Source organism: Chroicocephalus ridibundus, chromosome 2 (genome assembly GCF_963924245.1).
Source record: "Chroicocephalus ridibundus chromosome 2, bChrRid1.1, whole genome shotgun sequence".
NCBI lineage: Eukaryota > Metazoa > Chordata > Aves > Charadriiformes > Laridae > Chroicocephalus > Chroicocephalus ridibundus.
This window is the reverse complement of record NC_086285.1, coordinates 57,860,424-57,885,948: the sequence shown is the minus strand read 5'-3', so window position 1 is coordinate 57,885,948 and position 25,525 is coordinate 57,860,424. Positions and strand designations below refer to the sequence as shown.

At 41.1% G+C, this 25,525-nt stretch overlaps 1 protein-coding gene across 6 annotated transcripts in view; it reads right to left on the bottom strand.

Annotated features, from left to right (window-relative positions):
* Positions 1-25,525, bottom strand: part of HECW1 (HECT, C2 and WW domain containing E3 ubiquitin protein ligase 1) — a 262,500-nt gene that overhangs the window by 196,329 nt on the left and 40,646 nt on the right. The window contains exon 2 of one of the 6 annotated variants that reach the window (XM_063325617.1): positions 951-1,008. The exons of the other annotated variants lie outside the window; for them this stretch is intronic. Coding sequence (XP_063181687.1) covers positions 951-977 — 27 coding nt within the window. The 5' untranslated portion in view covers positions 978-1,008. The remainder of the gene's footprint in view (positions 1-950; positions 1,009-25,525) is intronic. 6 annotated transcript variants of the gene reach the window in all.

Here is a 25,525-nt window from a genome sequence, read left to right as displayed (position 1 = left end):
CCCCCCAGCAAAACTGCCAGCACCTGAGCCTCTCACTGGCTACTACAAAGTGCAAAACTTAACACAGAAAGGATATATCCTCATAGAATTGGAAGAACATAGTGACCTATTACATATATGGCTGTTCACTGAATTCTTACTCTTCACAGAATTAAAGTTACTTGGATGACTAGTAACAAAACCGTAGAAGCAAACACACAAACAAAAGCCCCAACCATAACAACATTTTGGTGATAGAAATAACACTAGATAAGCTTTAGTGCATAGTCTGTCTCTCTTTGATAACGCATGGCAATTCAGAAGTCTAAGCTGTGCAGGAAGATGCATAGAGCAGCAGTGTGTTACGCATGCACGTCATCTCATGGGTTCCCCTAGTAAGTGGTTAGTGCCAGTCACACATTCCTGCATATCACACATTAGTGTCTACCGTGATGGCCGATTTGTGTGCGTCGTGATGACTCAAAATTAATTCACAGTTAGAAGCTGCAGGTTTCAGAAAATGCCTTGTGAAGGTGAGAGGTTGATGCATTCTGTGCTTTGCCTACGCATGGATGTGTGCAACTGCCAGGGTACAGTTGCCTGCTGCTCCCAGGACCTCCTTGCTATGATCTTATGATAATTACCATGTCTTGATTCAATAAGAATTCTTGGGCAGGCCACACAAAACAAAACCAACACTGACATCAGATGGAGCTTAGCAGGTTACAAAAAAAAAACCAAAACCAAAACCAAACAAAAAACCCCAAACCAACAAAACATCACTTCAAATGAAGCTTGATTGTAAGTGTTGTTGAAAAGGTGCTCAAATTACCTGAACCACTTTGATCTTAAACATGGACCGGGGGCAGCTGCAACGAGCTCCGAGCTTTGGCACATTCCATTATATGAATGGTAGTGAATTTATAATGGAATGGTATGGATGGTTTTTATAATCAGAAAAACACACTGACCTTAACACTACACAGGTGGAGCAGCATAATGACCCGCCAATTGTAAGCGCATCAATTCCTGGGGAAAAGTTCAATGAGGTTAACTCAGCATGTATCGCATAACCGACATAAGCGACATTTTAAAACATTGTTTTTTTCCACCAAAACCTGTCTCTCTGCCAACATTTTATTAATTTATTTGCTTCACTGTTCGGCACTGAGTATATCTTACCCATGTTAACAGTGTATTACATTATGCTCCAGTAGACCTGGACGTTGTCATACACTTCAACGTTGAAATACATGTGTTTAAAAAAAAATAAGAATGGTGTTAACTACAATAAACTTTTCAGATTGTATAAGGTTAAGCATCATATTAATTTAAGTTAGAAACAGAAAGAAAACAAAACAAGAGGCTTGGATATAACAAGAGATACCATTAGTGGATCTTCAGCTCTGTTGTAAAATATTCACATCAAGTGAGCTTAGGTGGGTAGCAGCCGACTGGCATTTCTGCTTCCCATCAATTTACTGATGCCCTTGGATACTCATGGGGACCAGAGACAAAGGAAGTTAATTTCAAAGTACCATACACGAGCTGACTGAATATCCAACATAATTCTAATAGTCCACAATCAGACCACAAAATACAATGAACGACCCTAATCAACATCAACTAGTATTTCAAAAACCCACACGTTACAAAACCATACACGGACGCAAGCAACGAAATGAAGAGAAAATTCATTCTGAACCTGGGAAAACTAATAAGCAAGGACAGAAAGCTCTCCAAACATGTAATAATAAAACTTGAAATTAAAAAAAGTTTACATCCACAATTCAGCCACAACAGCAACATTTATGTCTGTATTTCAAGTCTGTCTCCCTCCTCTTCTGTGACGAGGGCACACAGAGTTTACAGCTTCTCCACAGCACTAGCAGAGAAAGCACCTCAGCAACAAAAGGCAGCCTGATACCCCCATCTCCTCACATCACGCCCCTCTGGAGACTGCTCTCCCACCCGAACATTCGTTCCCGCCATCAGTTTCTGCTGTATGCTCAGCAACAGCTGAGAAGGCAAAAAAAATTTGAAAGTCCTACATGATTGAAACCACTACTGAAATCATCATTTCAACAAGAGCACAAAAAGGAATATAAGAACCATAAGTGACAGGCAAGGTAGTGGATTTAGGAAGCAGCTCCACTGTTCAAAATGTTCAGCTAAAAGAGATTTATAAAACAAAACAATGCCATTTGATTATACTCACCTGAGATTAAAAGACATTCAAAACATATAAAAGCCATGAAATTAAACAAAATAAAAGCACATATTGCTTTGTCATCTCCCTCTACCCTTCAAAAGGCACTAAATCTCATGGACATAATCCATTTTGGTCCCAAATTTACCAACTGCCTACAGTCTGGTGACCCTTTGCTTTTATTGAAAAAGCGTATTTACACTGGAAATAAAGCAGGGTGATCCCAAAGTTGGGCAAAAAGCCATATCATCTTTAAAGACAATCTCAGAGAAGTTAATCCACACGCACACTTTTTCCAGCTGTCTGTTAGGACTGCATACAACAAAAAAGAAAAACCTCTTCCAAATAAGCAGGACTGTAAAAAACACTTCTCATAACTACAGTCACCAAAAATTTTCTTCAGACACGCAGAAGCTGGTTTTAGACCTAAAAGCTTCATGCATAGTAAGATACAATTTTCCTTCACGTTTCTGCTGTCGGTGACTTGGGAAAAAGGCACAGGTCTCTTCCTAATCCAATTCTAATGCAGCTTTCATAGAAAGTTTAATTCTCCATAGGCAGCGTGAAAACCCCACAGCTCCACTCCTACCTTCAAAGCCACCCACACCGTACCACGAGGTTACGCAGACCAGGGATGCTGCACAACCAAAGTAAAACTCTGGAGCGAGGAAGAGCTGCCGGACATGCATCCCTCCTCTCCCCTGTTGTGCTGAGTGTGGCTGCAGCAGACAACCCAGCCCCAAGGTGCTGCAATAAACTAAGCTTTCTCCCCCCTCCTTCCTCAAAGCATCTCAGTATTATGGACCTCAAGTCACTTAGTTTGTAAACAGGAAGTAAAAATAAGCCAATACACCCATCTCCCTAAACTGCCTGGCTCACACATCGTGCAAAACCTCAACTGAGTCACAGAAAGAGTTTTTTGCACAGAGATAGGGTGTGTTGAGATGCCTTTGCACGTTTAATCCAGAAAGAACAACATGGCTCAGTGTTTATAGCAAGCCTGACAGAAGCCCCAGCTGCCAGCACCTTGTCAGGCCACAAACACCCCATGGGGCAGGGATGCTCCAGCGCCACGCTGCGGACGGAGCTCTGGCCACCTACAGCATACTCACACCCCAGCTCGTGTGCCTGTATGTGTTCAAACTTTAACAGCGATAGGTAGGAAAAGCACTATCTTACATATGAATAGATTTACTCAGGGGTACATTTATGTTAAATGAAGTGCTTCAGAAATGTAATTACAGTTGAAGTGCACTTCAGGTAAACTGGAGAGCCTGTGATCAGATAGACTCATCACCCTGATGAACACTTTCTGGATTTCTTTGTTGTCTGTCTGTGGGCACCTATGAACTTCTGTCTTTACACTTAGATTGCACATTTCCTGGCAATTCTGTTCTGTTTTCACATGGCACTCGTACAGCATTTACCTCATGACTGGGTCTGCCAGTTGCTATTGCAACAAAAGTCTAAAAAGCTCTTATTTCAATAAATGCATACACAAGCACATTGTCAAGGACCAGGAAAATCAGAAGTACCATGTTTCGAGCCTGCATGATAAAGAGGTGAGAGGAACAGACTAAAGAATACAGGAGCCGTACTGTTTGTGTCGAGACTACTCACAGCCCAAGTGCCCATTAATTTTGTGGCTGGAAACAACAAAGATTTTCAACAAAGTCAGCCCTGCACCCACAGAAGATGAGTAGTTTCTTCTCAGCTCTCTGTACGAGATTAGCACGATCCAGGAGAAAAGCAAAAACTATGGAGAAGAGTCCCTTTGGCAGTGAAGTTTTCCTAACCTATTTCTCCTGAAAACATGGGGGAATTCAATTGATGTTTACTCTCTCCCTTAATTTCTCTTTTTGTCTCTCTCACCTCTTCTAACACCTTTGCTTTCATCACCCATCATTTAACATTAAGATTTTGTGTTTGCTACCCAGCTCTGACAAGCCCGGCTGTGCCTCAACACCTCTCCCTTCAGGTTTCTTACCTTCTTCATTTCTGCTATTATTCCATCTCCCCTTCTCCTCTTCCACTTTTCATTTCCTTCTGGTTTGTCCCTCTCCGTACAGAAGCCATTGCTAGTCTGTAGCATGTGATGCTTGACCCCCTACCCCGGCTCTTAAGCATTGTCTGAGCACCTTCTGGGTTTTTCTGCTTATCATACAAGTATATCAACATTGTTGGAGTGGGAGACGGACCCGGAGTAACGATGGAGTCTCAATATGAGTATGATCGTTCTCCCTTTATTCAAGTTTTCACAGAGTATGTAGAGACAGGCAATACGAGCACGCAGTAGCGGCAGCTATATGATTGGCTTACAGTCTCTGTTCACACGCTGTCCATGCAGTTCATTCACAGATCGGGTTGGTTACAAGAATTCACATAGTAAATTGCTTAGTCATTAGCACAACATGTTTTCTACCTTCTCAGTTCCCATTTTTCCCATATACTAATTCCATCTTCTACCACCTGTTTTGCTCTTAATCTAATCTCTCATAGTAGGGAGGCTGGCTCACAAGACCATTTTCTGTCAGACACATTCCTACAATACCCCCTTTTTCTTCTTGAGCCAGCCAGACCTTATGCATGGCATTTTCTATCATGTCAGTCACTTTGCGGAGAACACACGAGGCTACCATAATCAATAATAATATAACCAAGAATAGCATGAGCCCTTGTTTTAGGAAGTCTGATAACCGTCCCGTTATACCCCATGAGCTTAACCAATCATCGAAACAGTTTTTAACCGCTTTTAATTTGGACATGTTATCCTTCAGATCCCGTAACTGCTTATGAATGGATGATGAATGGTCAGAAAGGTTCATACAACACATACCTTCAAAATCTTCACATCCATGACCCTGAGCTAACAGCAAAAAGTCAACAGCCACTCGATTTTGCAACATAGCATGCCGAATGCTATCAGCATCAGTAAGCAAGCTAGATATGATTTCAGTTGTAAGGTTTATCTGTTTACTTGCCCAACACCTTATCTTATTCAACATATTTAATGCCGTTGCGAAGGAAGAATACTTAGCCCTATTCTTTGTCCGAGATTCGAAAATGTTATATGGTCGTCACAGGATGGAGTGAAGGTATGAACTGTTCTCTTGGCTCTGTGTTTACTGTGTGCTCTGCTCACTGTGTCTTTGGCCGTATGCAGGCCTCTGCTCGTAGATCTACCACATCTCCCCCTTTTTTAACACCAGACCATTTATTAACAAGGTCGCCATGACTTGTGCTTCTACTCATTGTGACGCTCTTAGCGGGTTATATACTAAACACAATTAAAAACAGAATCAAAAAGAACCCTGCTAAGGCAATAAATACCCAGATTCCTAAATTTAGCCCAGAAAGACAATTTCTTTGGATTTACCCACGAGAAATCCTTTTGTAATATTTCAAATACATTGTGGTTCATTAAGTCTTGAATCTTTAGTATTTGAGCTTTTAGCTGATCATGTAAAGGACGAATATTTTGTTGCAACAACATGTCAAATTGTGATAACCAAGGGTCAAGGTCATCCTTTTTGATGGGGACACGTATGTGACTTGGATCCATTCCAGAAAGCTGCTGACAGCACAAGCGACCCTGGAAAAACAATCGTGGTAACACTTCAATCATCATAGTTACTGGTTTTGAAAAGGTATGTGGCAAAAATACCCACTCTAATGCAGTCAGGCTCTTTGCGAGTGCATCATCCCACTGTCCTATCAGGGCATAAAGTTCAAATTCTTGTAGGAAGGTGTTCAATGCGTCTTGCAGCCGTAGTAGACTATGTCTTATCTTGCAACATACTGGAATGCCTTCGGAGCTGTTGGGGTTAATGAACATAGAACTTATGGGGGGGGCGGGGGCAGACACAGTGCTTCAGAGCATCCCCCGTACCTTCAAAGTGCACTCATGTTTCTCTCCCCCTCTCTGACCTGAGACAGCCTCCTTATATCCTGCACTGGATTGACTGGAGAAGTACAGGCTAGAGTCGCTGCATGCATGGCCAGTGCACGCAGCGAGTCCCACCAGACTCTCCTGCACTGGATCGAGTAGAAAAGTACAGGCCAGAGTCGCTGCACACGTGGCCAGCGTATGCAGCGAGTCTCACCCAACTCATGATCCAGCTCTGCTGACAGCGGCTGTCTGATACGTGTCTACATTGTTGTAATCCCTTCTTGTTATCTTCTTCTGTGAAGGTCGCGTTCTCATGGATACACACATAGGTTTTTAGAGCAACATATTCTACAACTCGTACAAGGGTACGATGCAAAGCAGCATTTACAGCTGATTGTATAATGCTTATTAAACACGGCAAACAGCATACTAAACATAACAGACAAATTCCTTCCACACAGGCATCATCTTTCCATACAAGCGATGAGTATAATTTGCTTCAACCAACCCCATCCCCAAGTCCATCCAGCAAAGAGATTTGAAGCCATCTTGCTTCAAATCCCTACTCAAAACCACTTTCTGCTGTGTTTAGGAAAAAAGAAATAAAACTCTGATCATGGTAAAGCTGGCATGCAAACAACTAAAATCAATACCTGTTTTACACGTCTACATATGTGTGCACACATCTACTTGTTCATGATTAGATTTCTACTGTATCCTTGTCTCCCGCTGCTGCCCACGCTCTCTATATTGCTTGCGCTCAGCCCGTGAACTATTCAGTGCCTTGGGGTAGTTTGTATAGTAATTAGCCCAACAGATCTCCAGTCACGATGTGCACAGTGCTGGTTAATAATCACTCAGTCTTTGCAAGAAAACCCAGCTAAGGCTGAAAAATTATTTCATTCAGTGGTCAACAGTTTGTCTCTCCCTCGAGAGAGTGGATACTTGTGCTCAGCATCACACCACTTGCATGGGGGCTGATCTGGCAGCACAGAGAACAGACAACTGCCCACATCTTGAGCCACCACTTCAGACTGAGATGGAGCACCACACCCAGCCACGCTAAGAAAAAAGACTAACATGCTTTTCTGTCAATAACCAATTTGTTAACAATAACAGAAAGGCAGGTATTGTTTTTCCTGCAGAGATGCTTTTCTGTTCCCCTCTCGCTCCCGTCTTCGTTCGCCTCTGCCAGCATCAGCCCCAAGATGCTGTTAACAGCTGCCTGCTGCACAGTTCAAGCATTGTCTTTGCATTGAAGGGATCAGAATAAGATTGCAGAGATGAGAATGACCTTTTTTTTTAACCTCCACAGATTGGTATTTGAAAGGTTTTTCAGTTTTTATAAAGATCAGAGAAAGAAAGGTAGTACTGGTTATTTATGCTAGAAATGTTTGTTCCTTCTATCTCAAGAAATGAAAACACATGAAAGAAACTCCTGTATTTTTCATTGTTGCTAGTTACACCCGCTAGCTGAGGCCACTATTTTAACACACCTAGCTACAGCAGGAAATATATAAAATCCCTTAGAATAAGTGCTCGCTTTTGTGACTGCAGGACAAATACTAACAAATTCTCATGTGTAAATTAGCTAAATAACTCACAAACCAGTATACAAATTAGACATTTTCTTTTCCCTTCAGTAGACAAAAAAGAAAAAGAGTAATGTCATTAGGAAAAATAATTAATATGTTAATTGAGGATTTTAATTGCCCAGAGACAAAACTCAGTTGCCTTCAAATCTGGCCCGAAATCAGAGTTACATCTGTTGTGCAAAGCACTCTGCAGGCCTCTCGAGGAAAGGCTCAAATTCCATACTTATTAATATAAAATGAAACCTCTGATTGTTTTACTCCAAAGGCAAATTAAAAAGACAGCAATGCCTTCATGCCATTTTCAGGTGAGATCTTCCATTTGCTGATCTGCAGGTCTACCACATTGTTCTCAACATGCAGCACAGTCTTGGAAGGCATCAGGTAGTACAACTAACAACAAATTACTGACATTATTATAAATACTATATTATAAACAATATTATTTGGGAGTTGGACTAGATGATGTTTAAAGGTCCCTTCCAACCCAAACCATTCTGTGATTAAATGCTGATACATAAGACGAAGTTTAGAACTAGGCTCTCCACTGAGAGCCGGCAAGGAGACACATGAGCACAGAACAAAACCCATAATTTCTGCCCCCAACAAGGTGACATCTCAAACACATGCCCACTAAAAGCTTGAGATGAACAGATGCTGAAGAGAAAATGAGACAATATTCACTACCATAGTAAGCTGTGGTCTCAGGACAGACCCCAACCGTTTGTCAAATTTTCTGTAGGCATTGCAGAAAGGAGAAGTTTTAAAAAGAGGGAAACAGGATGATAGAGTATTTCCTTTGCCTGACAACCAGGAAGGACAGAGAGGAAGATCCTGTGAAGATTAACTGAAAGGGGGGGGCAAGCATTCCAGGGATGTTGGCAACAAAGACTGACCAGCAGCAATGCCAAACTCTTGGTGCGGAAGGAAAGATGGTAGGAAGAGCATCCACAGGTCATTCCTTCCTCTGAAGATGAGCAGCTGTTTGATATATTCCACAGAAACAGGAGCCAACAGAACAAAAAGAAGGCAGAGAGAGAAAGAGAGAAAATACAGAGAAAATACAGACAAAGGAACACGCTCTGTAGGTAAAGGATGCTTCCAGCAGTACTGTGGATAGATACAAAGTGAGGCACATCCATTCCTACAAAGGGTATTGCAATAACCGAGGCCCCAGGGAATGAAACACTGGACAACAACGAGCTGAAGAGCTCCAGAAAGCTTCTCCTACACAGCCCAACTCAACCAATTTATTTCCAGCATCATTTCCTGTCCCCAATGGAGGGATCAAGTTCTGAAAGAGCATGAAATTCTTCCTGCTTTGACAAGCCTCTGGGAAACCAGGCTCCTCAGCAACCTCTCCTTCCTTCTCTGGATTTTGTCAGGCTATTTACCAACATCCTTAGCTGTATATATAACACTACAGCTACTGACATTTATTAACAAGGTCACCATGACTTGTGCTTCTACTCATTGTGATGCTCTTAGCAGGTTATATACTAAACACAATTAAAAACAGAATCAAAAAGAACCCTGCTAAGGCAATAAATACCCAGATTCCTAAATTTAGCCCAGAAAGACAATTTCTTTGGATTTACCCACGAGAAATCCTTTTGTAATATTTCAAATACATTGTGGTTCATTAAGTCTTGAATCTTTAGTATTTGAGCTTTTAGCTGATCATGTAAAGGATGAATATTTTGTTGCAACAACATGTCAAATTGTGATAACCAAGGGTCAAGGTCATCCTTTTTGATGGGGACATGTATGTGGCTTGGATCCATTCCAGAAAGCTGCTGACAGCACAAGCGACCCTGGAAAAACAATCATGGTAACACTTCAATCATCATAGTTACTGGTTTTGAAAAGGTATGTGGCAAAAATACCCACTCTAGTGCAGTCAGGCTCTTTGCGAGTGCATCATCCCACTGTCCTATCAGGGCATAAAGTTCAAATTCTTGTAGGAAGGTGTTCAATGCGTCTTGCAGCAGTAGTAGACTATATCTTATCTTGCAACATACTGGAATGCCTTCGGAGCTGTTGGGGTTAATGAACATAGAACTTATGGGTGGGCGGGGGCAGACAGTGCTTCAGAGCATCCCCTGTACCTTCAAAGTGCACTCATGTCTCTCTCCCCCTCTCTGACCTGAGACAGCCTCCTTATATCCTGCACTGGATTGACTGGAGAAGTACAGGCTAGAGTCGCTGCATGCATGGCCAGTGCACGCAGCGAGTCCCACCAGACTCTCCTGCGCTGGATGGAGTAGAAAAGTACAGGCTAGAGTCGCTGCACACGTGGCCAGCGTATGCAGCGAGTCTCACCAAACTCATGATCCAGCTCTGCTGACAGCGGCTGTCTGATACGTGACTACATTGTTGTAATCCCTTCTTGTTATCTTCTTCTGTGAAGGTCGCGTTCTCATGGATACACACACAGGTTTTTAGAGCAACATATTCTACAACTCGTACAAGGGTACGATGCAAAGCAGCATTTACAGCTGATTGTATAATGCTTATTAAACACGGCAAACAGCATACTAAACATAACAGAAATTCCTCCCACACAGGCATCATCTTTCCATACAAGCGATGAGTATAATTTGCTTCAACCAACCCCATCCCCAAGTCCATCCAGCAAAGAGATTTGAAGCCGTCTTGCTTCAAATCCCTACTCAAAACCACTTTCTGCTGTGTTTAGGAAAAAAGAAATAAAACTCTGATCATGGTAAAGCTGGCATGCAAGCAACTAAAATCAATACCTGTTTTACACGTCTACATATGTGTGCACGCATCTACTTGTTCATGATTAGATTTCTACTGTATCCTTGTCACAATGAAAAGCACACAATGAAAACTGAAGCAAGTTGGTATTATTGCACCAATAGGAAAGGTCTCAGTTAGGGTTGATGTTTGTGCATCATCAATGTTAGTTATCCCCTTCTCACATGTGGTGAAATGATGCATATGTTCATTTTTACCTAATATTTTGGCTAGCAATAACACGTTCCAGATGTGGTCCATAGATATTTTTGATTACTTTGTTCCGCTTTTCTTTTTCTTACGAAGAAAATTTCATGCTGATGACAGGCATCAGTTGTTCAACCACTGGGCACAGAAGATTTCTGCAAGTTGTGGGACAGCTGCAGGAACAGCCATTGCCAAACTCCTCCTAGAGCTCTGCCACTGTGACTCAGCACTGGCGTGAGCAAAAAACGTTTTGCTTGACGAGGTGGAACTGTGTACACCACCACATCTTCAGATGGAGTAATTTCTCATCAGTCCACTGGCTCCAATATACTATAATTAACAGGTGGTTGAAGGCACTGGCTTCAAGTCTTCAGTTTCTCCCTGACAATCGTGATTTTCCTAGCGATGTGGATACTTGGCAGTACACTGACTTAAGTAGAAAAACAGTTTAGCACAGTCCATCAGCCACTCGTGAAATGAACTTGGATCTGAATTACCGTCCTAAAGGATCAGTGGAATACTAACATCTGCAGATGAGTTAATGCTTACCAAATGAAGTTTACCACTGAACGAGCTGTAAACATCAAGCACAAGGAAACCAGACCCACCTCCTAAAGAAATAGGCATGAGTGAAGAGTCAGCATTTGCATCCCTTATCCCATCTCTATAACCCTGTAGTGCAAATGCAACTTCAGGGTCTATCTGGAAGCATCCTTTTGCTAGAGCAGAAAGAGATGAAGGAATAGAGAAGACTTGAACAAACAGCACACAGCAAGCTATTATGGTATTTCTGTATTCGAGCAAGATGTTAAAGCTATTAGACCTACAGCGGGAAAAGGTACAAGACAGAAAACTTTATTTAGCACTGCCTAAATGCCATTACTCCCCTCTGACTGCAACAAATCTCTAAAGCCTGTGTCTGCAAAGCAGCATCCTTCAAGTATAACAAATTACTGCTGGACCTCTCTGGAGCTGGCAATCTCCAACTTATCTGATGAAATGTGACACAGAAACATCCAACTATCTATTAGCAACACCAGCAGCATCTTCCCCGAATTGCTCAGTGCAATGATCAGTATCTGCAAACTACAGATTACATTACAGCAAAAAAGGAAAAAATAGCAAGCAGCAAGCCCAGCAATAACAAGCTTCTACTGTAAATTGTAAATACCATACCCTTTTACTCCTGTTTCTAAACCACCACCAAAAATCTTAAGGCTACACTGCCAAGACTAACTGCTAACCCTCCTAACTGCTACGCAGGCAGCAGATGAGGCTCAGCATCATTATTATTTCAATGGAATTACCCTGCACACCACTTTCATATATCACTACAGATATAACCACATGCCATAAAACAACAAACTGGCACTATCTATACCAAAGTCATGAATTTAGTACTACATTAAATGCTGGGTTTGGATAGTTTACTAAACATAGCAGTTATATTGAGAGGTGGGTCCACTATATAAAATGATTTTGCAAGCTGTGGGCCAGGCTGCGATACACTAGATTTTTATTTGCTTTCCCATAAACACACAGGCAAAGGTTAATATAACAGCATCTCAGTGAGTCATATTTAGAATTGCACCATTGACTTCTACAAAGCAATATTCATAGACCAAGTTGTTAATGGAAAATATAAAAAGGGGAAGATTGAAAGCCTTTTTTTTTCCTCCTTAAAAAAAATCCCAAACCAGAAGCATTATTTCTGCTAACTGGTTGGCTCCAACTTGTTCCGCGCTTGGGGAGCACTTGCACCAAGTCTCAAAAGGCATGTTCTTGGGAACCCCAAAAGTAGACAACCAGTGCCATCTCTGAATTTACAAGCAAGCTAAATAACTAGACAAGTTGAAATTTTCTACATAGGTAAAATGTACAGCCGCAATAAATGCTAGATATTAGTAATCACTATTTATCCAGCAATCTACTTCCACAGCATTTCAAGCTGGCTATAAGGAAAAGAGATTTTTATACTCAGTAGAAGTGATAAATAGAATAATCAATTGGGCAGGTAAAATACAACACTAGGCTTTACAGAAGGCATGTGCTATTTCTCAAGTAGACAGACTTGAAGAGGACACATTGTGAAGAGCAGGATGCATTCACCAGAGAAAAAAAAACAACCAACAGTTTATCTTCATAGAAGCCTGCCCACAGGGACAACAGCCCAGTATGTCCTACCTAGACCACTAACCTCCCACCACTTGCCACTCACCACCTTCTCAAAAAGGTGATCTCAATCAAAAGGCCTGATCTCAAAAACACAAGTTTAAAAACTCAGTTAAACATCCTACTCAATTATGGTGATATTCGGTTACCTTCACAATGAGATTCCTCCACTACACACCAAAACAGTAAAACAATGGTGGGCAACAAACAAGCCACCATCTAACATTTGTGTTGTCACACAGATTTGACTATGTCTGTAGTTTAAACAATTACTATTACTATTATTTTACTGGATGCCATCGGCAAACAATATTTTGTTTATCTTATTTATAATTGCATACAATATATGAACAATCACCTTATTTAAACAGATAATCTGATTAAAAACCCTCCAGTATATTCAATTTTGGGTTACGCTAGCAATTAAGATGATAGGATCAGAATTCCATCTGATGCCAAGATTTTACAGTCATCTGACCCTAAAGTGTGCATTAAGCAGTGCATGATAAAAAATAAAAATCAGATTCACAGTTCCCATTTCTTTGTATCAAAACGAGGAGTTAATCCCCTCTTTCTTAACACAATTCATTACACATGATCATTTCCTTGTTTTGGTGTATTCTTCTATTTTTTCAGTAACTGTCTTCCAGTAATGGCAAATGAAATCACACCACTGTCTTGTGTAGGCAAGTCTGAGTCTAAGAACCAGATCTGTTAAAACTAAGACTATCTCCATCTCTAGAGATTGCATCATTGCCTGATCACAAGCAGTGGGGCCAGGGGACTCGGCAGATCTTTCCTGTGGCCTATGACAGGAGACCACAGTGGGTGCTGTATTGGTCTCCTGGCCTCACCACCTATGAGGACACAGTACATAATCCTATAGGAGCAGAGCTGATGTGGACCCATTAAGGGATCGATAACATTAGCGGGAATAAGGCATGGCTAACCACACTACACGGGGCTCTCGTATGAGCGAGCTAGCTCCTGTGGCAGTCGCCATGCAGAGAGGGCACATAGAGGGATGGGGCAGGAAACGAACAACTCCATACAAATCCGGCAGGCTGGGGCACAAAGCTGCAGAAAATGCTGAGTATGAAAGTGATGCAACATCCACAAGGTTTTAAATCAGGAAACAGGTTTTTTGCCTCCTCTCCCTCCAGCACTGCACTTCAAGCCTGGCCATCCGACTTGGCACAAGGCGTCAGGCATGCTTGCTGGATGTTGTGCAGCATGTCAAGATCCCATCCCCTGGAGCCCGCAATGGCTGGCAGCTGTTATTACTCTTGAAGTGCATGCTATCATCTCAGGGGGGTTCAAACTGAAGTGGCTGTCTCCTGGAAACAGTTCATCTCCTCATTTGCACAGCCATTGCTCAAGGAGCATGGAGTGGAGAAGCTTGAAAAAGAAGAGGTGCTCGGGGCAGTCCTATCTATTGTCTCTTACACAGCCTAACATGTAAGCCTTCACCTTAACACATGCACCAAGTTTGTGTGGATGACAGTTCTACCTGATGTACCAGCCCCTTTATCTCCAACGTGCAAGTTTACCTGATGGCATGCGATTGTTGCAGCAACACGGGTTTGCAGCTAGAACAGCCGCTGCAGAACACAGTCTGCAGAGGCGGGTATTTTTAATGTATATTACATCATTATAAACAGACTTGAGAGCTAAGTCTTGGAACTAGCCCATGGTATTAATTCTAATTTAGTTTGGGCCCGATTCCAAATGGGTGACTATGCATGCAAACATTTGTCTGAGTGTACAATTGGCTGTTATGAACACAAAATTATTTCTTGTGCTCATGCATGCATAATTTACACGCACTAATTTAGATACCAAAGTAATTCCCTAGCAGAATTCCAGTGATCAGATTTAACTTGAAGACTGGTGTTAAAAAAAAGTCACAGTAGTATATTCTTCAGTCGCATAAAAAGGAAGTAACTGAGAAATTCATTGCTGTTTCTATAACTAAAAAAACCCTTCAGTATAAACCTATCATTTTTCAGCTGACTGCTGTTTTTTTTTCCTCCCTCAAATCCCCCAGTTAATTTCCCCTATACAATTTCTAATATGTATTCTAGATTGTGGCATATAAGCCTAGTCATCCATTAAAAATAATCAGCACGATGTGAACGCTGCTAAGTAGTATGTTTTCTATCAGGTGTATCTGAGTTTCATGCTTATATGCACAAAAATCAAAACTCCTCTCAGGAACCAATACCTGGCTTCTCAGTTTTGAAGTGAAATACCAAACAAGTGAACCCAGTGAACCATGAGCAACCTATGACTCATAATCTAAGAAAGATCTAGCTTGTAATAAGGAAATTAAGAAAAGGAGGTTAGGCAAATTCTGCTTATGGACAAGCAAAGTAGAATTATTTCTCTTCTGGTAATTCTTATGATAAAGTTGTTTCTGTCCTTTCCAAAATAAGCTAATGAACATTGATTAAACATACATCAGATCAGCTGCTTGGAATATTGCATTTTGTAACAAGATCATACAGAAATAATGCAAAATCATCATCAAGCATGCAATTAGCACAGAAGTACACTGGAAACAGCACCTATGCAAACAAAGACAGCCTGATTTTTCCAAACACACTGATTTTCCCTTTTTGTTACATTTATTTAAAAGGGGAACATGGTATTTTTATAAGTTACAAGAGATTTTTAAAGAGAATTCTATACTTTGGAAGGTGCAAGGTTTGGTTTTTAATAACTCACTTTTACCAGTCTGAGCATTTGCTTCCTTAAAAAGTGCTTGGAAAGTTAATGATTTTCTAAGTCACATATTCAATATGTTAATTTATAAAGCAGAATCCAAAGACTGGTCTTCATTCAAGTCAAGTAAATGTCTTCTTGGCTGTAACTCTGGTAGAAATAGGCCTTGTACATGACAATAGACATGTATGGGAAATGTTTTCGAAAATAAACTCTCATGAAATAGGCTTCCCAGAGCTACTGAGTCTGAATACAAGCAGCAAAATATAATCTGGAATTTCCCGCCTCTTTCACTGTCCTTCAATTACTGTTCACTTGATTAGAAGACACTTAGAAGTATGCTGACAACCTTTATATGCAAATAGCAGAGGTGGAAATTACCTTACCAAAACCAAGGATGTAGCAATTTCAGTACAGCAAGTTATGGCATATTCTTAGCTATCTGAATAAAACTATCAAAGCTAGTCAAAGCAATTATGCATGCATTTGTAATCAAGCTGGCATTGAAGAATACAATCAATATTACCTGCTAGAGTTTGTTACTCACCAGGATTTGGGGAAACCTGTGCTGGAAGATTCATTCTGCATTTCAGCCTTTTTAAGGAAACAGAATCCAGCAGTAATCCATTTTGCAATTTGAACAAATTATATTATCATGTTGTATGATCCTTGATTTATTTTTATATATAAACATGTGTGTACACACACATATAAACATATATGTGTGCATGTATGTATCCTTATTTGTCAGCATAACTTATACATGATGTCTATCTGCAGATTTTTGTTTTTTAAAAAACTAAAAAGCACTACATACCATGAGAATAGCTTATTAAAGTGAGTTTGTATTTATGGTAACTTAAAATATAAGGCACTGTTCATTAAATGAATTGAAAGGATGCATTTTTACATCACAGAACACTGCTGAACATTTCACCTTGCCTTGATTGATACATTACATCTGGCAGTTTCTCCAGCCTACATGGTGTTTTTCAGTCTAGTGGAAATATGCTCTTTAGGTCTTATTCAGAGGCAATAAAGGAAAAGATGTGAGTCGTCAGCAAAAGTATTGTACGTATTTGGCAAAAAAATGCTGTTGACTATTTTGGAGTGTTCAGAGGGTCTTGGGGTGAGGGGATAAATAGCAGACGTAGTAACTAAGATTTAATTGCAGCTTTTACAATATTTGGTATTCTTAAAAAACCCAACCCTGGAGCTCTATGAACAAGTAAAAAGAACAAAACCTTCCTTTTCTATATTGTGAGTTTCTAGCTCTAGTTTTTCAAAGAATCTGGAAAAAGCCAACCCTAGAAGTCTAGAAGTCACAACACAAATTTAAAAGCGGTCTTCCTTCCCATAAAGGTCTTTTTTTCCTAAGACAACTTCTTGGCTTCTGGTTCTTGACTTATGTTTTTAAGCACTCAGGATGGGCAATAAAGAATTAGAGATAAAAGAGACCAAGATGCAAAGCGGGGAGCTTGCGGAGGAGGAACTTTGTGCGTTGGCTCACACCCTGCCTGGCGCGATGCGGAACCACACACCAGCTCCCAGCATAGGTGAACCTGAAAGCCAGGGAGATGAACACGAGCACACCCAGAGAAGACTGAATGGGGCAGGCAGAAAGCCTATCATTCATAGAAATGCCCTTTCCCTAACTGAATCCTGTCTTGCAAACAGCAAAAAGGACAGCATAGCTTTTCTCATCTAACCATCAACCGTAACTTCAACTGAAAACACACTCTACAAGATTAACAAAACCTGCAAAAAGCCCAGCCGAGAACTTTTTCTTCAGGAGAGGCAGGCTAATGCCCACACTGGAAGAACACACAGCCAAGAAGCAGCTCTTGAGAGATACAGAGATAGGTAATGGTTATTTTTAATACACTTGAGCCTAAGGTAATTCTCCTCCCTTTCACTCTTGGATTTTTTGGATTCTCAGAGATTGACAACCTTGTTGCAAAAGACTGCATCCCACTGAGACTTCTCAAATGCACTCAGCCTGGGAATAAATATTAGTCTAGATCCTGCAAACATCTGTACAGGCGAATAACTTAGAGCATGCTTGAGTGCAAAGCCATTTACTTGCCAAAATGTTTGTAGGAAGGGGCAATGGGTATGAAAAATATGGTAAGAAACAATTTTAACAGTTTATCACTCAAGCAAACTTTAGTGGAATTTCACGTATGGCAAAGACAAGACACTTTATAACCTCAAGTGCCTTCTCCCAAAGTGAAAAAGCTCCTTCAGAAAAAAATAAGGGGCTTTACTGTCTCAGAAAATGTTTCCAAAACATTCTTACAGTGGAAAGTTTTAATAAAATAATTACAGAGATCACACAGCCAGCCTTATGATTCTTTCTTCTGCAGTAAACATGCTACAAAAGCAACATTGAAATTTACTGGCCGTTTTATCCACTTTGTCACACTAATTTTACATCTACCTGTAGACTTGCAATCAAAGCAATTACATTGCATTAGCAGTGAAGAAAGGAATCAGAGCCTTCACATCTACACATGTTCCACTCTAGTAGAAAGTAAAGTGAGCACTACATTTTCCAAAGGCTAAAACTCTATGGTTTTTTTCCCTATAACAGTTTTAATTACTCATTAATTTATTATTAATAGCTATAAGCAGTGAAATTCTAAGAGATCCATTTGGCATACAGAGATCAAAGAGTCCTTTTGGCAAAAAGCATCCAAACTTCCTCATTATGTGGCTTTTGCCTTTTCTCCACCAGTAGTTGTATTTTAAGTATGTGTCCATGTATGAACCAGGTTTAAGAATGAAAAGTGTCTGGAGAAAACTGGGAACGCTTCCCATCAGATTTAATCAGCCTGTGAAAGTCTTGGGCTCCTTAATTTAATTCTGGAACTGTAGCAGTACCAGAAGCAACAGATAGGATCAGCACCCCATTGTAGCAGCAGTTACAGAAACATAGCTGAAGTGAAAATAACTGCTCAAAAATGCTTAATTTAAAAAGAAAAGACAGAAGAGTGAAATGTGAATTATACTTACTTTGTAAATGGTGAAGTACGGCGTCCCTTTATAAACCACGTTATTCTGACATTCTACAAGCACTCAGAAATAGCTCCCTTGTCACTTAAGCATTGATCCACTGCCTTTGCTTTAAGGCCATCTTTCCTATCTTTTGAAATATTTTTACCCTGTGAATTATGAAAGCTCTGACCTCTGAAGATAGTAACAGAAAGCCTGTCAAAACCCAACATATATTCAAAAGATAATGTGATAAAGTGTGACAAAAAAAGTTCTTGAAAAAAATCATCTGGTCATGTAAGTCATGGAAATTCTTGTTATCCTCTAAGTATTTTTATATTTGGAATCAAAGAAACCACAAAGTGTTTTCAAGACATTTACTCATCTTCTTTTGAAAAGGTCATTTATTCCTAAGTGCTATAAGCCAATAACGATGAAAAATGGTTTTGTTTTTGCTTACTCCAAAATCTCTTCTGATCACTTAGTAGTCAACCACCACTGATGTGTATCTTTAATTATGCCATCACACAGTTATCACTTCACATCTCACCCCCTCTGTGCCAATAAACACAGTGGATTCCAGCTCCCAGTAATCCCCATGAGAACCAACTCTATTTCATAACTGGCTAACTGAAGCCACGACAGACCCTTATATGTTATAAAGCTATTACGAATCACAGCTAATTAAGATACTCTGAAGAATTACTTACTATCAGCAGACTCCAGCTCAGATACAGAAATCTCTTAAATTTTGTCTTGGCAAGATCCAGTAAGTCAGACTGTCCTTGGAAAGTCACCTGCAAGCTCCTTGACAGCTACCAATCATTCACTTGTGATTGGGGAAATAGCTTGTTTTTTTGATAAAATATTAATGGTTGCTTCTTCTTGAGATTAAATGGATCTTGCAAAACACGTTACATGTCACAGCCCTTCATCTACCCTCCAAGTTACTACGACTCAAGCAGCAATGGTTAACACCATACTGAGCCAGAGCAAACATACCCTGCAATGAACCGTCTTCATTCTGTCTATTTATGAAGAGTCATGGGGATACAGAGAAGCCATAAAAATAATGTATCCCATCTACCAGCTTCTTTATGAATTGGGCACAAAGCACATGAAGGCTCGCAGCTTTTAGAGACACTCTTTGGGATTGAAGGAAGCCTTCTGATCATCAGCAGTTTGCAGGCCAACATCTCTCCTGTTGTGCACCAACACAAAGGCATTTCACTCCCAAATGAAGCCTCCCCTCTTTGCATGCAGTATTGATCTGGGGCTGGTTTTATTTAATTTCATGCTGGATTCTCACTAGGTTTGACTAAACCTATGGTGGCCTAAGAGCCACAGTTTGCAAAGGGAAAGAAACCAATTGTCCCATGTAAAATGAAACCAGGATTTCCACAGATCTGTTTCCTGAGATAGAGGCTACAGAGTTCCTGAGAATGAAAACTTCCTTTTTCCACAGAATAACACAAATTGAATATATTTGTCCTTTACAAACAACAACATAGACAATTAATATACAATGGTCAAAAAGAAAAGTAGTAGACCAGGGTGCCTCCTGGTAACTACTCTGAGGTTAATAATGTTGGGCCAAATTCATTTCTACAAGCTCACCATGTATTCAAAGCAGATTACAAGAACTAGGCTACCACCAATTTAAATGTTAGTGGTTACAAATACTGAGCTTTCCTTTTTCTTGAAATTACAACTTTCAGAAACCACAAAATCACTTTCTCACGTACATAAAACACTTAGATTAGCTTCATTGCTATCCTTCTTTCCTTTAAAGCATAAGGCAGCAATTTACATGTCTCCATGGAAAGGAGGAGTAGCCCAAAAGTGAAAATACAAGGTGGTGATTTTACAAATTTCTCAGGTTCAAAGCTCTGCAAAGCAACCCCAAAGCAACAGGACCACCAAATTAGAAAGATATGAATAACCTGAAGCGATCAAACCTTCTGAGTTGCCTGTTATACCTTCATCTTTGTTGCTACCACAATGGCATTGGAGGAAGACAGAAATTGGATGCCTTGCAGGCTGACCCTAACCCAACAATGCAGGCTGAAGAAAAACCAAGAAACAGCCTCAGTATCTCAGAGTAAATCAGTAAGTGCTGATTTAAGAGACCATCCCTGGTGGTAAAGTTATTGATCTGGCATCCTTACAGAATCACCGAAGCCTGGAGTTGCAGTGTGTAGCATCAAGCACCATCAGCTTTGCTCCAACCCCCAGTCATGCAGCCAAGATTAAGCTTTATGAGGTCATCCAAAGCCAAGGGGCTACATTTCTTGAGGGCTGATTTAAAGCCCTCAAAAGTAAAACAAGCAAGCCTACAAGTTACAGCCAAGAGAGACAACATGTGCCTTATGACAGTGCTCAATTCCCATTGTGCTTCATTGTCAAAAGGCAGCACAGAGGCTTGGGTTCAGCTTTTTTTCTCCTCACAACACTTATGAACCCAACCAATGATTTTTCCCCACACCAGTTTTTGTGCAGAAGAGATAGCAATACCCGGCACAGATTGCTCTCCTGGTCCAGATAGCGGGAGTAAGGGAATTATTTAATTGGTAATCGAGCCCTAAAGGATGGATCTGAAAAAAGACAGCCTAAGGCTAGGCAAAATTTAATTCAGTCTCTGAACTAGAGAGAACTTCCTTGATTATATTACTCCAGACACTGAACTCACCTTCCACAACAATAAAACATTTTTGTGCAAATCTCAAAGAAGTCACTCTGAACGTCACAGACAAGTCATTCTTTTGAGGAATTGTCACAACAGGGGGTAGAGGAGTAATACGAGAACACTAATGTGAACCTTTTTTAAGTGCCTCCTACAAATCATGGAGGCGGCAGAAATAGTAATAGAAAAAGACAAACCTAGGTTTTATTTTAAGTTTGGAGTTGAAAGCAAGTCATGTTGAGATCCAGGCAATTATTTTGTAAGTGATATGAGAGAATGGAGCTTTTTTGTCTCCTCCTGTAGCCATTCTTGTTTTCCTTCCCCCCCTACGCACACAGCTTGTCACCATCCAAGCTATGCCTGTGATCTCTGACAAATATACCATAGAAATGCAGCAACTCTTGGCCCACACGGAGCAGGAACCCCTGTGCCATCTCCCACCATCCCAGAGACGATCGCTGATCAGAAAAGATGACCCAAGCCTAAGCCTCACACCGTACCAGTGTTTGCCCAGCCACGTTCTCAACACTAGGGCACCTCCAGAAGAATAGATGAAACATACTTTGCCCCTTGTTGTAACCACAGCCTTTCTTGCTTTCTTCACCTAAAAAGTTATTTTGAAAGCAACTTTAAAGAACCTGAGGAACAGGCACTGTAACAGCAGTCACACCTCCCTTCCACCTCCTCACCAACTCAGATTATATCCTTTGGACCTCCACTCAGAAGGTGGAGGACATGACAGAAAAGTGCTGAATTGTGGTTCTTCAGTAGCTTTAAGTCAGTGGCAAAATTTACTGCTTCTGACCTTCTCCCTAAAATTCACACCTTACACTGAGCTGAGAAGGAAGCGGATAGGTCTACACCAAGCCCCATCCCAACATTGAAAGAACACTGGCTAAGACCATCCAAGGAAAAGCAGTAAAGATTAGCTATTTGGACTGTGATTATCTCTATTGTAAATGACTATTTCTAAAGATGCTGTGCACCAGTTCCTCCTACCTCAGAGGTACAAGCTGTAAAAGTATTGAGCTGGAGGTGCTCATCATCTCTGCTGTCACTACAGCCAGTACAATCTCTTACCCTCCTTTTAGGACTGTCACACAGTGGGGCGGGGGAGAATGACTGCTTTTTGTGGAGGTTTCTGGAAGTTCCAAAGTTCACAGAAAATAAAAAAGTCAAGGAAAAAAGACCCAGAGACAACCATTACAGGATCGCAAATTACAGGGGAGGAATATCCTGTACTACCACCGGGTCATTAACCTCACATTTTAGGTGAAAGTGATAAAGTACTGCTTGCTGTGTGACACTGGAACAATAACCTGAAGAAAATGGATACCCTTATATCTTAGGGACAACCCTGAGAATCACAGAAAACTGTATTCCCTCAGTATTAATTTAAGAGAAGCAGACATCATTGTTTTTCAGCTGTGCAGTGTCTCCAGTGTCATGTAAAATTCATCTTTCTTCTTTTCCCATTTAGGTCATTTCACTGGATATCTTTCCCATAAGAAAACTACAAACGTTATCTCCATAGCATTCTCTCAGCCTCAAACCTGTTCAAGGTAGCAGCACACTAGCTCGCGTAGTTTACCATATGTAGTTGTTTCTCAACAGATTTTAAGGTTTAATTCCCTCCTGCAGGAGTTGAAACATTCAGCCGCTAGGCACACTGGCCTTGAGGCAGATTTATGTATTGTTTGTTGCCCGTGTATGCAGATAGAACTGTTCTAATTCACAAATCACTGCAGAAGACCTGACTGCACGTGATAACAAGTACCAGTCTGTATCCAGACAATTGGACCTTTTCTTGACACTGAATGGATCTTTTGCTCCACCAGGAAACCCAGCTAGATGACTCCTGATCAGCAAAGTTCACAACTACAGCTCCCAGTCGAATCCACTGGCTTTTGGGCTAGCTGGTTTGCTCTCATGGTAGAGACAAAGGATGAAAGAGAACTGGAGATTATAGCACCGACAGAGATTCAAAACCAGCCAGTTCAAATTTGGCTCTGCCAAAAAACATCCCGCACAGTGAGTTTAGTGTCTGTACTGCAAAACTAGGATAATCACAGTGTTTCTGCAATACCACCGCTTGTCTGGCATCAGAAGTGCCTTGTTACGCTGAAACAGTGAAAATGGTTTTACCTACATCATTGCTTAAACCAGACAAATGAGTCTGAGATCTAGATCTCAAGCACTTACAAACCATCCCTTACGGGCTCAGTTTCTTTTCCCAGGAACTCGTAGGAACTAACTCCTGGATTCCTCCCATTGACCCTGAGTAAGCATCAGGCTCATCTTGCTCTCTTTCCTCCACTGCCGCAATCTTGGGCTGCACAGTAGCTCCCATTCATTGAGACAGATTTCTCTAGTCCAAGGGAGTTTTGTTACCCAAACATATTTCTAGTCTAATTGTTAGAAGTTTCTCTGAGGAAATAGGAGACTGGATTTTAAAAAAAAAAAAAAAAAATCACAAAAGGCAGGAAAGCAAAGGGTTTAACTTCACTCATAATTAGGCCCTTCAAAGCACCCTGGCAGACAAAGGTGTGGCAGTTTCTTGATCTGTCTCTGTCTGAACAGGGACATAAGCACAAATTGGCATATTTTCAAGGTCACACCAAACGACTGAGCTTAGAAGCCTCCACGCTTCAGGCATCAGTGAAACAGTGTTATTGTGAGCTTGGATACAGGCAACTCAATTCCAGATGGTCTGCTTCAACTAATCAGGTTTAAGCTTTTCAGTTTGCAAGCTCAGCAAGTTTAACCAGTCTTTGCTGAACTTAGCTGTAGGCCCTGGTTCTGCATAGCAGCTCAGGTTTACCTTCAGACATGCCACAGGCCAATTTAATTCAACTACTCATGCACCATTTATTGCTGGTATGGCTGCAGCAAGACTGGTCTTATGAGTCACCCACCATGACCTTCACATGACAGAGAACTAAAACTCCTAACACCCAAAAGAGCCAAGAGGCAGCTCTGAGACTGGCTCGTCTCTGAAGTGGGGCAGGGATGGGAGCAAGCAGTAATTATGCAGAGGTTCCAGTAGTTCATTAGAGAACGGAGCAGTCTCCAAGGCAGGCCACAGCCTCACACTGCTCCTGGCTGCAGGCATCTTGGGAAGCTCCATCTGGCCACCCTTGCGCGAGTCTACCCATAAAACAGGATGTGTGTCCCAATGCAGTGTGCAAACAGAGAACAAGACACCAGCTCCAGTCCCAGCAAGCCTCTGACAAACACAAAGCAGACATGTAGGAACAAAGTTAAACAAAGGGACAGCAAAGCACACGCTGACAGCGAGATGAACCATGGCTACTACACTGCTTATTTTGGGGTATGCCACAGCCAGGAGAAACGTGGAGGAGGGATGCAAGGTGGCTTTGCAGTGCTTTGGCAGAGGGAATTCTCCCCAGCATGACAGCAGAATGAGAAACAGTAGAGGTCCTTGATAAAAATCTGAGGCCACATAACACCTTTTGGTTCCTCAAAGGAAGCAACAATATAAAGCTTCTCCCATTCAGACTTCATTCTCTACTTTTTCCTTCCACTCAGGGGAGATAAAGGCAGGATATTGAAAAACACAGTTACAGGAGCAGTCAGTATCTTAAGAACTATACACCTTGAAGGAGAAATCCCAGCATTATCAGCAATAAACAATTTTTAAGGGAGTCATACATTTATTTTTTAAATGTTACTTTATCAATGGTGGGATTCTGTAGAGACATACTGGAACTCTGCCTGAGAGCTCTGGGAAACAAAACCTGAGTCCGGATTTAAATATGTAAAGTAAGGTCTCAGTTGTTGGGATTGGAATAATCAATTCTGACTTGGAACAAGCCTCATCACATTTGGGTAAACCCTTGCAAAAGTTTGATTTACTACCTCTCTAAAAAAATCTCCCCCAAAGCCAAACCACATTAGAACTCTGAACAGCGAAATAACAAAGATTTACTTGGGAGTAAACCCCAGAAGTCAGCACTTCACGAATGAGACTGCAGGATCCCTCCCCTCAGTAAGAGATCACAATGGATTTCCCCCATGCTTTCTCTTGCAGAAATAATAAGGATTGCTGGAGGGTTAACCAACCTCTGAAGAATGACAGCAGCCAGTCAACTGGACTAAATTGTTTCAGGAGCTCGTCATTTCCAAGTGACCATGGCTGGCTGAATTGGCCATCACAGCTCATTTCCCCATTCTGCCTTCATTCATCTCCAAATGCCCCCAAAATAATCCTCAAGGCCTACCTTCAAGCAACAGCACAAAGAAAGTTTGTAAGATGAAGTGAAAATAGCTCTCTGCTTTCTGGTCTTGTACTGCAC